The 12,501-nt window shown below is 33.6% G+C and overlaps 1 protein-coding gene across 1 annotated transcript in view; it reads left to right on the top strand.

The window, feature by feature from the left end:
- PUDP (pseudouridine 5'-phosphatase) overlaps positions 1 to 6,157 on the top strand; it is a 37,383-nt gene extending 31,226 nt beyond the window's left edge. Inside the window, exon 4 of the mRNA XM_026707347.2 lies at positions 4,096 to 6,157. Within this exon, the coding sequence (XP_026563132.2) occupies positions 4,096 to 4,272 (177 nt within the window). The 3' untranslated portion in view covers positions 4,273 to 6,157. The remainder of the gene's footprint in view (positions 1 to 4,095) is intronic.
- The last annotated feature ends 6,344 nt before the right edge of the window (positions 6,158 to 12,501 follow it).

Genomic DNA, 12,501 nt, shown 5'->3' on the forward strand with positions numbered 1-12,501 from the left:
AAAATATAATTTTCATAATATTACAGTTTGAATGTAAAAAATAGTTTTCCAAAATAAATGTGCAGGGGACGGAACAAAGAGATTCTTTGCAACTTTTAACCGGTAGTTTTTGTATTCATTTGCAAGCCATTATAGATGTTTTAGAAATGATATAATATTCATGAAAATTTTGGATAGCAAACACTATTCATTGCAGTGATGGAAATATGGATACAGAGTTCGGACTTAATGTCGTATTGAATGGAAATATTAATTGCGGAGGTCTCTGAATTGTTAAATTTATGAAGGCCAATTTAGAGTACCAAAGGAATACCATTTAAAGTAGTCTTATGAAAGTTTTGTATTGAATTTGCTTGTATTTGCATATTGATGTGTGTGTTCTGAGGAATTCATTAAAATATAGATTTCCTAGAACCAAGCTGGTTTCTTGGTGATCAGAGAATCCCCATATCATTCTCTTGGTGACAACTTAGAATTAATTTGTTCCTACTGGGAATTTTTTTTTTCACTTCCAGATCTAACCAATGATCATGTGTTTCCTGATAATCTCCCATCCAAGGTCTAATTTAGAACACTGTTCTAAATTATTGTAAGGCCATCTACAGGGAGAGCTGCAGCATTTAGATATTTTAAGTTGGCTGTTGATATCAACAGTAGTGTATGACAGAGGCATTAAACTTTCAAAAAGAAAATATCCATGTGGAATATTGATTCTTATGGACGTAAAGAGAAATCTAGAAGGCACATATAAAATATTTATGAATACATTGGCCTTTTTGAGAGACAAAGTATCTGTCCCACTTGTTTTACCAAAAACTGCTGCAAAAGTCATAGTTTGGATTTGTTACATTAATCAGTAAGGCAAAAGAGCCATTGGTCGCCACACCAAAGTTGAATTTCATTTCATTTTGGTAATAACCCCTGCAACACATTAATTATTTGACTCAGACACTACTAGAATATTGACAATAGGTGTCAGCCAACACTTACTGATACATTTATTTTTTATAATATAAAACCACTATAATTATGGATCTTTTCCTTACTTCTTATCTAAATTGATTGTTTTAATTGTTTCCCATTTTAAATGTGTTATTAAGCATTTTAATTATGCGTATTGCATTTGCCTTTTAAGCAATAAGTAAAAGGATATCATGGAAGTCATTGCACAATTATTTGCATGGTGTGGTTTAAATAAACATTTTTGAGCAGACTTGCACTTTCTACAGTGCAAAGACATATAAAGGCAAAATTTTCTGGTCATTCTTTATTTTCTATATGCAACAGAAAATTAAAAATGTGGATTTATATTTCAAAATAACTAAGCTGTTCACAAAATCAACAGCAAAGAAAGTTTTTCTAAAATTTGGCAGCAGCTCAAAACTTATTTTGTATTCTTAATCTTTAACAATAACAATAATGAGATATGATAATGCTTTAATAATTTTCAGTAGTTAATAGGTAGAATTGGTGCACATTGATCAAATCATACAATACATAAAATACATATTTTGCATTTAACATTTGTATGTATGTATAAGCTCTGACTTTCAGTGTAATTGCCTCATATTTTCATTTTATAAATGTGACAACACTATTTGATTCTGTTATTTTTTATTATATAAGTACTGGAAACTAGGAGATTGCAGAAAATAGAAGTATAAAAATATTCATATAACAACTGGAAGAGAATAAAGACAATGCAAATATTTTATGAACAAAATGAATTCAATTAATTTAAAAATGCAGACATCTATTTATTGTTTAATAATGTGTTGCTCAGTATAAGAAAAGTATGGCTTAACTAAAATATTTGTTTCAAAATATGTCACATTGGCAGTATATAAATAAAAGTACAGATGTAGTTCAGCAATTGTACTTGGCTTTTAATGACAACCCTTATTGGAATAGCATAAGTAATTTTCCATTGATGGCAAAAATATACTATTTAATTTTGCATGAGGCTTCAAACTGTTATATGTACATGATTTATCATGTTTTACTAATAACTATTAACAGTGGCATAGAAAGTTCTGCTTTTGATCATGTTAGATTTCCCCCTCCTTTAATGCCACATAAGTTAAAATTTAATTTTTCAGAAAGCAGTGGTCTGGCTAATTGTTCTCACTGTTAGGAAGTTTCTCCTTAATTCTCTTTGATTAGTTTCCATCCATTGTTTCTTGTCTTGCCTTCTCGTGCTTTGAAAAATAAGTTGTCTCCCTCTTATTTGTGACAGCCCCTCAAATACTGGAATACTGCTATTATGTCACAGCTTTCTTTTCTCTAGACTGGCCATACCCATTTCCTGCATATTGCTCACTGTTAGAAAGTTTCTCCTTAGTTCCAGGTTGCATCTCTCCTTGATTAGTTTCCATCCATTGTTTCTTGTCCTGCCCTCTGGTGCTTTGAAAAATAAGTTGACCCCCTCTTCTTTGTGGTAACCTCTACCGGAATAGTGCTATCATTTCACCCCAGCCCTTCTTTTCTCTAGACTAGCCAAACCCAAATCCTTCAAACATACTTCATATGTTTTTGTTTCCATATTTGTCTTTGCACTTTTTCTAAGGTCTCACCATCTTTTTTTCTAATGGGGTAACCAAAACTGAATGCAATATTCCAGAGGTGGTCTTAATATTTATAAAGCAGCACTTCACATGATGTTGCTTCTATGCCTTTGTTTATACAACTAACAATTGTATTAGCATTTTTGGCAGCTGCTGCACACTGCTGGCTCATGTTTAAGTGATCGTCCACTAGGACTCCCAAGGTCTCACAGCTACTGTTTTGGAGCCAAATTTCACCTAATATGTATTTGTACCTTTGGTTTTTCCTGCCTAAGTCTAAAACCTTGCTTTTCTCCACATTAATTTAATTAATTCATGTTATTGGATAGGACCCATTGTTCAAGTCTGTCAAGATCTTTTTTTGATCCTGAGCTTTCCTTCTGGGGTATTGGCTATTCCTGCCACCTTAGTGTCATCTGCAAATTTGATAAGATCCCCTTCCATTCCCTAATCTAGGTCATTTATGGAGATATTGAAGAGTACTGGGCCTAAGACAGAACCTTGTGGTACCTCACTGCTTACTTCTCTCCATGTAGATGTAGTACCATTAGGGACTACTCATTAAGTACAATTTGTCAGCCAGTTATCAATCCATCTGGTGGTGATTCTGTCTATCCCACGTTTTTCTGGTTTACAAAGAAGTAGATTGTAGCCTACTTTGTCGAATGCCTTGCTGAAGTCTAAATATACTTATGTCAACAGCATTTTGGTCTGGGCTACTAATTTATAGAGATCTTTGTGCAACAAATTGGCTTCTTCTTTGATTTATTGTATTGCTTTTTCAATGGAATTGTGTTGGACTGGGCTTTTATAATAATATTTTTCAGTGTTTCCTACGCTCCTTGAGTTGTTTTCCCATTTAGGATTTTTGTCAATGGAATTTTTCTTAGATTTTCTCAGCTAATAGCTGTACTATAGTAAAAACAGATTGGCCTGGAAAAAATGCTTGAACATTCAGGATTTAATAAGAGATGAGATTTAGCTGACCTGGTTTTCAAGTGTGATGCATACTAGAATGATAACATTGCTCCTAATATTGTGATCATTAGTAGACAATTTGAACATCCTAGTGACCAATGTAGTTGTAAAAATGTAGAAGCTTGAAAAATCTGCATGTCCTTATTTCATAAATATGATAAGCTAATACTAGTAATACAAAGAATGTGATTCTTGAGTGAGGTAGGTGACTTCATTTCAGCACATGCCTGCATCTTCAAAACCAATGGATGATATTGTTCACAGACAAATTACATAATTACATCTTTCACACTGTTACTCTTGATATTTTACTAAAGCATCATAGGCTTAGACTTTAATATCCAGCATGTTCTCAAGCAGTCTAAATTCAGAAAAATAAAAGTCAAGCATATATTTAAAAAGAAGGTATTCCACAAAATTGTTCTCCAAGTGTCCCATCAATGCATTGAGTTTAAAGCAAATCATGATCATTTATTGATCAGTATATATCATTAATCGTAACAGAATATTTTGCTCTGTTTTAATTTGATTTTTTTTGTTTCTTAATCTTCAGTGTCTTGTATTTGAAGATGCTCCCAATGGAGTGAAGGCATCACTGAAGGCTGGTATGCAAGTGATCATGATTCCAGATGAAAAATTGAACAAAGATCTTACAAAAGAAGCAACGCTAGTACTGGGGTCCATGAGTGATTTCAAGCCAGAATTGTTTGGTCTACCCCCAGTTGATTGAACATTATTTTTAAACTTTTTAAATTAGTATTTTTTTAAAAAAATCATAGTTTTTTTCTTTATAATATTGTTTCATTATTTACACTTCAGCTTAATTCAGAATTAAAATCACTTCAAATAAATTTATTTGAAACCTAAGAGGATTCTAGATTATGCACTCATTCAAAAAGAAATGATCATTTTCATAAAATAGGGAGGGGGGAATCAACTAATAGCTCTCCTGAATTTTCTCATTTCTTCTTCCATTTTTATTTTCAGAAAAAAATCTGTAAAGAACATTTTTCCTGGTTTGTTAGTTTGTTTTGGAAATCACCAGAACTAATCATGCATCATATTTATATTAAAGTCACTTTGGATGGACTTAATACAAGATTCTGCCACCACTGATAAAAATACCTTTGCATTTAGTTCAAGGTTCTTTGTCCATCTAAATAGGAGTGTTTTAGATATGCTTTCAAGATTTTTTTATGTAGTTGTCTGTGTTTAGCTGAATGTGAAACATAGTTGAAAATATTACACAAATAATAATTTTTTGTAAAATACATCATACATCATGCTAAAAAGGTGGACAACCTATTATCTCAAAGCCATCTATGGCTCCAAAGCTCTTTGTTATAATTCTCAGAAAGTTTTTTGTGGCCAAAAGTGTCACCTTGAATGCACACAAATAATAATGCCTCAGTTATCAATAATAATTGCATAATATTTTACTATTTATTTGTTGAGAAGTGTAATATAGAACTATAAGAACTATAATATAGGTTCTAAAATAGGCATAACAGGGTTAAGGAAAAATACATAACCCTCCTGTAAATTTATTGACCTAACATTGCATAAACCTGGCTATATTCAAATGAAATTTTGGAAAAGTTTCCAACTGTGTACTAAATCATAAATCACAACTTACATCAAACATAGTTTTTGTTTACACAAAGCTAAAAACCAAGCAAACCATCTCACAGCAAACCATCTCACAGCTTAGTGCTATGTGTGAACCCAATCATGCATTCCAAAATATTTATTTAACTAAGTCCAGCCAGGAAATAAATCACATCACTTTAGGGAATGACTAATTTTTTTTCTTTATGCATTCTTTAAGGATAATTATTTTAATGGAAAAATTATAAATGTATCTGGGATGGTTTAATTGGATTTTTATATTAAAAGGGTGGGCATTTCTATGACATTTCAGCAGAGATGATTTTAAGCCGCACCATTAAATGTATATCTTAGTACCTTTTTGTGTGTGTGTGGTGTTTTGCTGTTGGATGTTTTCTTTTTTCCAAGCTTTTGCCCTTTTGTCCTTCTTTTCATAGACAATTGTAAATATATCCTCCAGCTTTGGGGAAACCTTTGCTCTACTAAATATCACAAACAATTCTTCTTATCTTTCTTCTTCAAACTTACCTTCTTGCTTGATTAAGCTCATCTGATGAAGCCATGACTGATTCAGCTTACTAGATACTGTTTCCTTTGCTGCATTATTGTCTGTTTTCAATGTCTATTTTCTATGTCTAGACAAAATAGTATTTGCAGTTCTGACTATGAAAATAGAAGTCTGTGTACTTAACAGACACACTGCTGAATTCTCAGGAAAAGAAAAAAAAACTTTGGGGAGGTTGAAATTAAGTACGTATGGTGCCTCTGTTTTGTGTGGCACTATTTATGGAATTTACAGAAAATTGTTTTGAATGTTAAGGACATCCTGTGTACCATTTCAAAATTCATCAAATGATACTCATATTTGCAGATTTATTAAAAGAATGGTAGGTTATAAATATATACATGTTTGGATGCTTTAATTGTACAGCATATCTGAATGCTGTAAATTAAAATGCTTTGCTATAATTAACTAAAATAAAACTTTACCTCCTTGTCCTGAAACATCACTGTTTAGTGTACCAAAGCTTGTGTGTGTGTGTGTGTGTGTGTGTGTGTGTGTTTTAAATCAATTGCTCATTGCTCTCTACTCCTAAATAACTAGGATTACAACATGATTGTGAGCCTATATAGCTGAGATTTGTGGTCAGGTTAACCTACTGCAGTGGTTTTGAACCTGTGATCCGTGGCCCCCTGGAGGGCACAGTGTCCTCACGGGGGGTCCGCAAAGGTTTGAAGAAATATTATGATTTAAATATTGAGTTTAGTCTTGGTAGTCCATGGCCACAAGAGGTATTTAAATGGGATCTGTGGTGAAGTAAAGGTTGAGAACCACTGGCCACTGACCACTTTGTTAGACCAAAGTGAGTCTTTGTAACTAGTATTCAAAAGATGGTATTCATTCTATGATTATTTCTATTTCCTAAATATTTGTTGATACCAATCACCTTGTTACTATTCTCACAAATGTAGTTTATATTATTCCCAAGTTTTCTTTTTTGCGTCATTGAATTGCTTTTCTACAGATGACATAAGTAAATGTTAATTTTTTTCTCTACAATTTAATAACTCTATGAATTGAGGTAACTTTCCACATCTTAGCAAATCCCATGATTATTAACTATTTTTTGCATCATATGCATGATGCTGGAGAAATTATTTCCTAATTGTACTTTTTCCTTATAATGCCAGAAAGGAAAAGAACTCTTGATATTCATATTAAAGAAAGTATATGCTAAGGCACTGCATAACAAACACTCAAAACATGCAGAACTCTTTTTGCCCATTATACGTGTTTTCATGCCACATTTGTTAAGCAAATCACTATAGTTCTTAAGTTAGTAACAGGGTTGTTTAATGAATCTGGCTTCTCCATTGATTTTTCTTATGAGAAGATCACAAAAGGCAATGACATGAACCTGAGATACAGCAATCATCAAGCATCTACATTTTGATTACATGGTCATAGGGGTGCTGCAACGGTTGTGAAAAATGGTCATAAGTCACTTTTTCCAGGGCTGTTGTAACTTTAAACAGTCACTAAATTAGTAAGTCGAGGACTACCTGTATTTTTTTTCACTTTTCAAAAATTAAACCACATTTTCTTCCACTGACTTACGTTACAATGACTGGAAAAAGCCTTTAAGCATGAGATAACTGTCTTGGGAATCTCTTCCCATCTTGATTGTGCTATACCATCCAGGAAATGCTAATAAATTACAATTATTTTTTTCAAAATGTATTTACTACTAGTGGGTGGAGAATTTAAAAAAAAAAAACAATAGCAGCCATATTCAGAAACTTATCCAAAAGAGTGTTAACAGAACATTAATAATCTTCAGAATATACATAATTTGCAAAATATTGGATTACTTTTACAAATTAAGATTCATTTAATAATATTAGTGTGTATTCTAAATGGAACATGAAATGAAAATATTTTTTGTCCAAACTCAGAAAGAAAGCCTTACTCAAAAAATTGTATTCAATTGCTATGATGGAACAAACTCAATGTCACATGCACACACAGACACAGACACACACAAAATATTCATTCTGTCAGGCTACAGAACTTTTTCTATTCACTCAACTAGAATGACCTTCTGAAAACGTATCAAAACCTATCAAAAAGGAATCCTTTATTGAGATGAGACAGTTCCTGTAGGAGTTCCAAGTAGTGTCAGGTCTCTCATATACATAAGGGAGTTTAGAACCCCTCCCCTTATCTTGATGTATATTTAATGAAACAAAAGCCAGTATGTTAATTCCTCCCCACCCCTTTTTTCACAGTTTCCCAGGGCATACCTAATTTCCCCCACCCCCACCCCCTTTTAGAATGAACTACTCAAGAGATTCCCAAGACACATCTCACTGTGGAATTTTTATGATCTTCTCAACTCTTGGTTGTGCCTCTCAGAGGTGATAGTTCTGGCTATCTGGCTTTTCTCCTTCCATTGTATTACACAAATTCGATATAAGAGTAAATATATTCAGGTTACATCAAGAAAGGATTTCTTTATCAGCCTCCCCCTTTCTTCTTCCACTGAAGAAATGACAGATACAGGGACCTGACAAATTCTCTGGTTTCTCTTCAGATCATTCATATAAATGTGTCACCTTTTGCTAAAGAAATGCAAGCCACTCTCATTATTCATGGTTTTTGTATTTGCACAGTTGATTATTTAGAAAAATGTTTTTGTCACCCCCAAATCAGTACTTGCGGCACTGCTGTGCTTATTTGAGGACATGCAGAGCAGTAAAACATTACAATAAACCTGCACTTTCCAGGTTGAGGTTTCAGCATTTGGTAATTCAGTATTCAAGGCATTTTCACAGAATGAAACTACTATTAATAATGAGAATTGCCTACATGAAATGTTCAAACCATAGAGAACTCAGAACTAGCTCCCCGCTTCCTTGTTTTTCTTTATCTGAGCCAGAAAGGTATGAGGGATCATAATCCATGTGGCATGAGCATTGTCCAATGGGTTATTTTAAAACATTTTGGGAAATATTTAATATCCTTCATAGGATAAAATTAGAGAACATGTTGCGTATGACATAGCGAAACACAACAAAGCCTCAACAAAATCTTTCATCATCTGAAATAAACTCCCTACAGCTCAACCAGCCCATGTTAATGGAGAACAAAAGTGCTAATCTTTCAACAACATTAATACTTACTTTAGCAGCTTTAGCAATAATACAGGCTATTCATCTGGAAAGAATATTTGAAAGTCAGCTAGTGAAAACTGTATTCTGGTCTCTATGTGAGGGTAGGTGTTTTTGATTTCTTAACTTTTCCAAAAATAAAATAATTTTGCTGCAAATGCTGTCCTACATATGACTTATATTATAGCACTTGTATCACAACAGGAAAAAAGCCTAATTATCTGTTGCTCCAATGCTTTGGACTCACCCATCAAGCACAAAAGTCATTCTGAATAATCACCTCTGGGTTGTTAAAATGTGAATCAACTTAAGTATATGTATATTCACAGCCCAGGACAAGAGCTAAACTCACAGAAAAATAGGACCTTTTAAACATTTTTAAATACACTCTGGAGCCCAAAAGCAACAGGTCAAAAGAGCATGCAGAGCAATTTGTTTCCTATTAACATACATCACACATTAACACTGCATAAATTAAAACAAAACTCTGTATTAATGCCAACTGTATTTTAAAAAAATTGCCATGCTAGGTTGTTAAGCATGCACAGCAATACTGTTGTGGTTAGCCGGCAGCAGATGCAGACGGCTAAGGAGAGCGAGGACTCAGGTGACCATTAGGACCATTTGGGAGTGGACTGCTGCCGTCAGAATTAGTTGGAAGCAGCCTTTTATCTGTGAAGAAATAGGATTCATAGATGAAACATTAAAAGGTTGTGCTGCTGCCTTTGCCTTGTGTTTGCTCTCTTGGAACCAGGTTTGGGTCAGAACTAATACAAATGTACAAACGTTCAGTATTAGGCCATACAACTGCTTCATGTTCACATGAATTCTAAATTTCTCATCTATTTATAAAACTTCAGTAACTTACCAGAGAGGCAATGAATTAAGCTGCAGTCTGAATTGATATCTCTTCTGCCCTGTTTTCAATTCTCCCAGATCTATATCATCAATCTTCACCAATAAAGCAACAGAAATATGACTGGTAGTTGTTTTAAAAACAACATAAACAGTCCAATAGTGACTTTCAGCAGAAGAAGAGTAACCTACCATGAAACCAACTTGACTTAATTATTTCATATCCCATTTGAAATGAAATCTTCAACCTGTTTGTTTCAAGCTGAAACAAAACGAAGGATCAATATTTTTCAAAGTATGTTCCCAAATACATTTTTTTCTTTCATGTAAATGCTTTATGGTTGATTTGGAGGTACATTTTGAATGTTTCCAAACTACAACAGTTTCTGCAGAAAAGAATAGGGAAAAAAGTAGAAATGGTTTAAAGAAAAATTTAACACCACAGAAAGATTTGTTACAAAATACAGACCAAAAGGTAGCTCAAACTTCTGAATCTGACATTTACTATTTTCTTATTTTGAATCTATACAATTGGATATAGCAATTATTCATTCATTTGTTCAAATGTCTTTCTTTCATGTTTATGATTGTACAAATCACAAATTCCCACCCTGACAGCTAGCATAGAATAAAACCAAAAACAGCAATAAAAAAAGAAAAACCGACCACAAAAGAAATATAACCTAACTGAGGCCCACATGCAGTTTCTATTCTCAATACAGATAGGCTCATTAGACATAATAGCCTAATCTGAATCTCAGAGTATGTGTTGTCCCAGAGGTTGATACTACAATAGAAAATGCATACAACTTAATCCTGCCAAATGATATACTTAACAGAGGAAATTTGGAGCATGCCAACCCTTTTAGAATGAATGAGATGAGCACAGTTAATTTGATTTAGCGGACACAACGAATAATCTGTCTCTGTTTATATAGACTTTATAAGTGATGTCCAAGATCTTGGACTGAACACAACCTATTGGAAGTCATTACAGCATGGAAAATAGTGGGTTGTGCCATGGTGGAGCCATAAATATTCATTCCTTGTGTTCTGAGTGAGTTGCAGTTCAGGATGGATTTCAAGGGCAGAGTGTATTGTAATAGTCCAAACAAGAGAAGATCAAGAATGACTTTGACTAAGGCTGCTTATTGAGCGATGAGTGTAATTGTTAGATAAGGATTTGTGCAAATGACCTTCTGGCCACAATTGTTGATTCCCAAATTTTGCACTGGTTCTGTATGGGGAAGTGCTATACTATTCAGAACTACAGATGGGAACATCCCATATCCAGGGGACTCTAAGAAACACATCACTCAGTCTTTCTAGGGTTAAGCTGAGGCATAGAACATAGAATAACAGAATTGGAAGGGACTTTGGAGGTCTTCTTATTTTTCTTGTTATTTCTCATCCTGATCTCCACAGACACCAGCAATGAAAACAATTGATGACATCCCTTGCTCAGCTTTGGTAACAAATTGATGCTATCATCCATCATTTTCCTATTGATGTTAAATAGGAGTAGAGATATTGTAGAACTTTGCAGGACTCTACAGAATAGAAACTATCTAGGGATAACTCTCCTCCTATCAATATCTTCGGAATTGATACTAGATGAAGGGGGACATATCTCACTGGCCTGCCCAGTTCCAATAATCCCCCGCCCCCTTTTTTGTGCTCCATCAGTTACCAATACCTATTTTTCCCTGGTTTTCACTTGCTCTCTCTCTCTCTTCTTGTAATAAAATAAAAACATCTGACGTGCTTCGTTTCAGGCCCCGTGAAAACAAAGTGTTTTGTGCATGCAGTAGTTTGTGCATGGAACAATTTTCTACCTCCCTACAATCTATGTAAAAAGCACGAGTCAGTGCTGTTTTTTCTTATTTAACTGTATCTAGACAGATTGATTATTTTATTTTTGTATAAAGAAAGAAAAGTAATCAAAATTTCATTCTAGTTTTTTTTATTGCTGTACATTTGCTGTGTATAATAGTAACACAATACAGCCATTGATTTAAGGCACCAGAAATATAGCAGTTACTAAATGAGAAAGCTGATAATGATATAGGAATAAAGAAGGGAAATTATAAGCCATCAGATGTTTTTGCAGTGTAACTGCCAGCATCTTATAGAATTGGCTAAGTTATTGGAATTATTCAGTGTCATGGTTCAGGAACATGGTTCAGGACCAACTACCCTGAAATGGAAAATAAATAGTTATGATGACCTGATCCAGAATAAGAATTTTATTCTCGATGCAAACTGTGGGCAATGGCTTTTAATTATGTCTTTACTTTTAAGTGTGAATTTCCAAATAACAAATGCTCAAATCTACTAAGACAATATATTTTCTATTATTTGGCTATGATTCCAGAACAGGTGCTACAGAGGATGGTAAATACAGATAGTAGTTTACAGTCTAAACTCAAAATATATAAGAACAAAATTATATTTAATCTGCATCATCTCCAAAATAACACTAAATTTGAATCACCTCATATAAGAACTAGCTCCTATAAGATTTTAATTTTAGATTGAGTATCATTCTGTTGAGTACACAAAGTCAAATAGTTTATTTAGTGTAATTGACATCCAAGTGACCTCATCAAATGTCAGAAATGCTGCACAAATCCTGCACAAATCCTGTTTGTTTTTTCCCCTTCCTCAAGTCTCAGCTGCCTCTTTTGGCACAGGTGTGTGTGTGTGTGTGTGTGTGTGTGTGTGTGTGTATGTATGTATATGTATATGTATATCTATATGTATGTATGTATGTATGTATGTATATATATATGTTTTCTTAAGTTTTCACGGGTACTTACATGTA

The sequence above is a fragment of the Pseudonaja textilis genome, chromosome 8 (assembly GCF_049901715.1).
Source record: "Pseudonaja textilis isolate UNSWEBS1 chromosome 8, rPseTex1.2, whole genome shotgun sequence".
Lineage (NCBI taxonomy): Eukaryota > Metazoa > Chordata > Lepidosauria > Squamata > Elapidae > Pseudonaja > Pseudonaja textilis.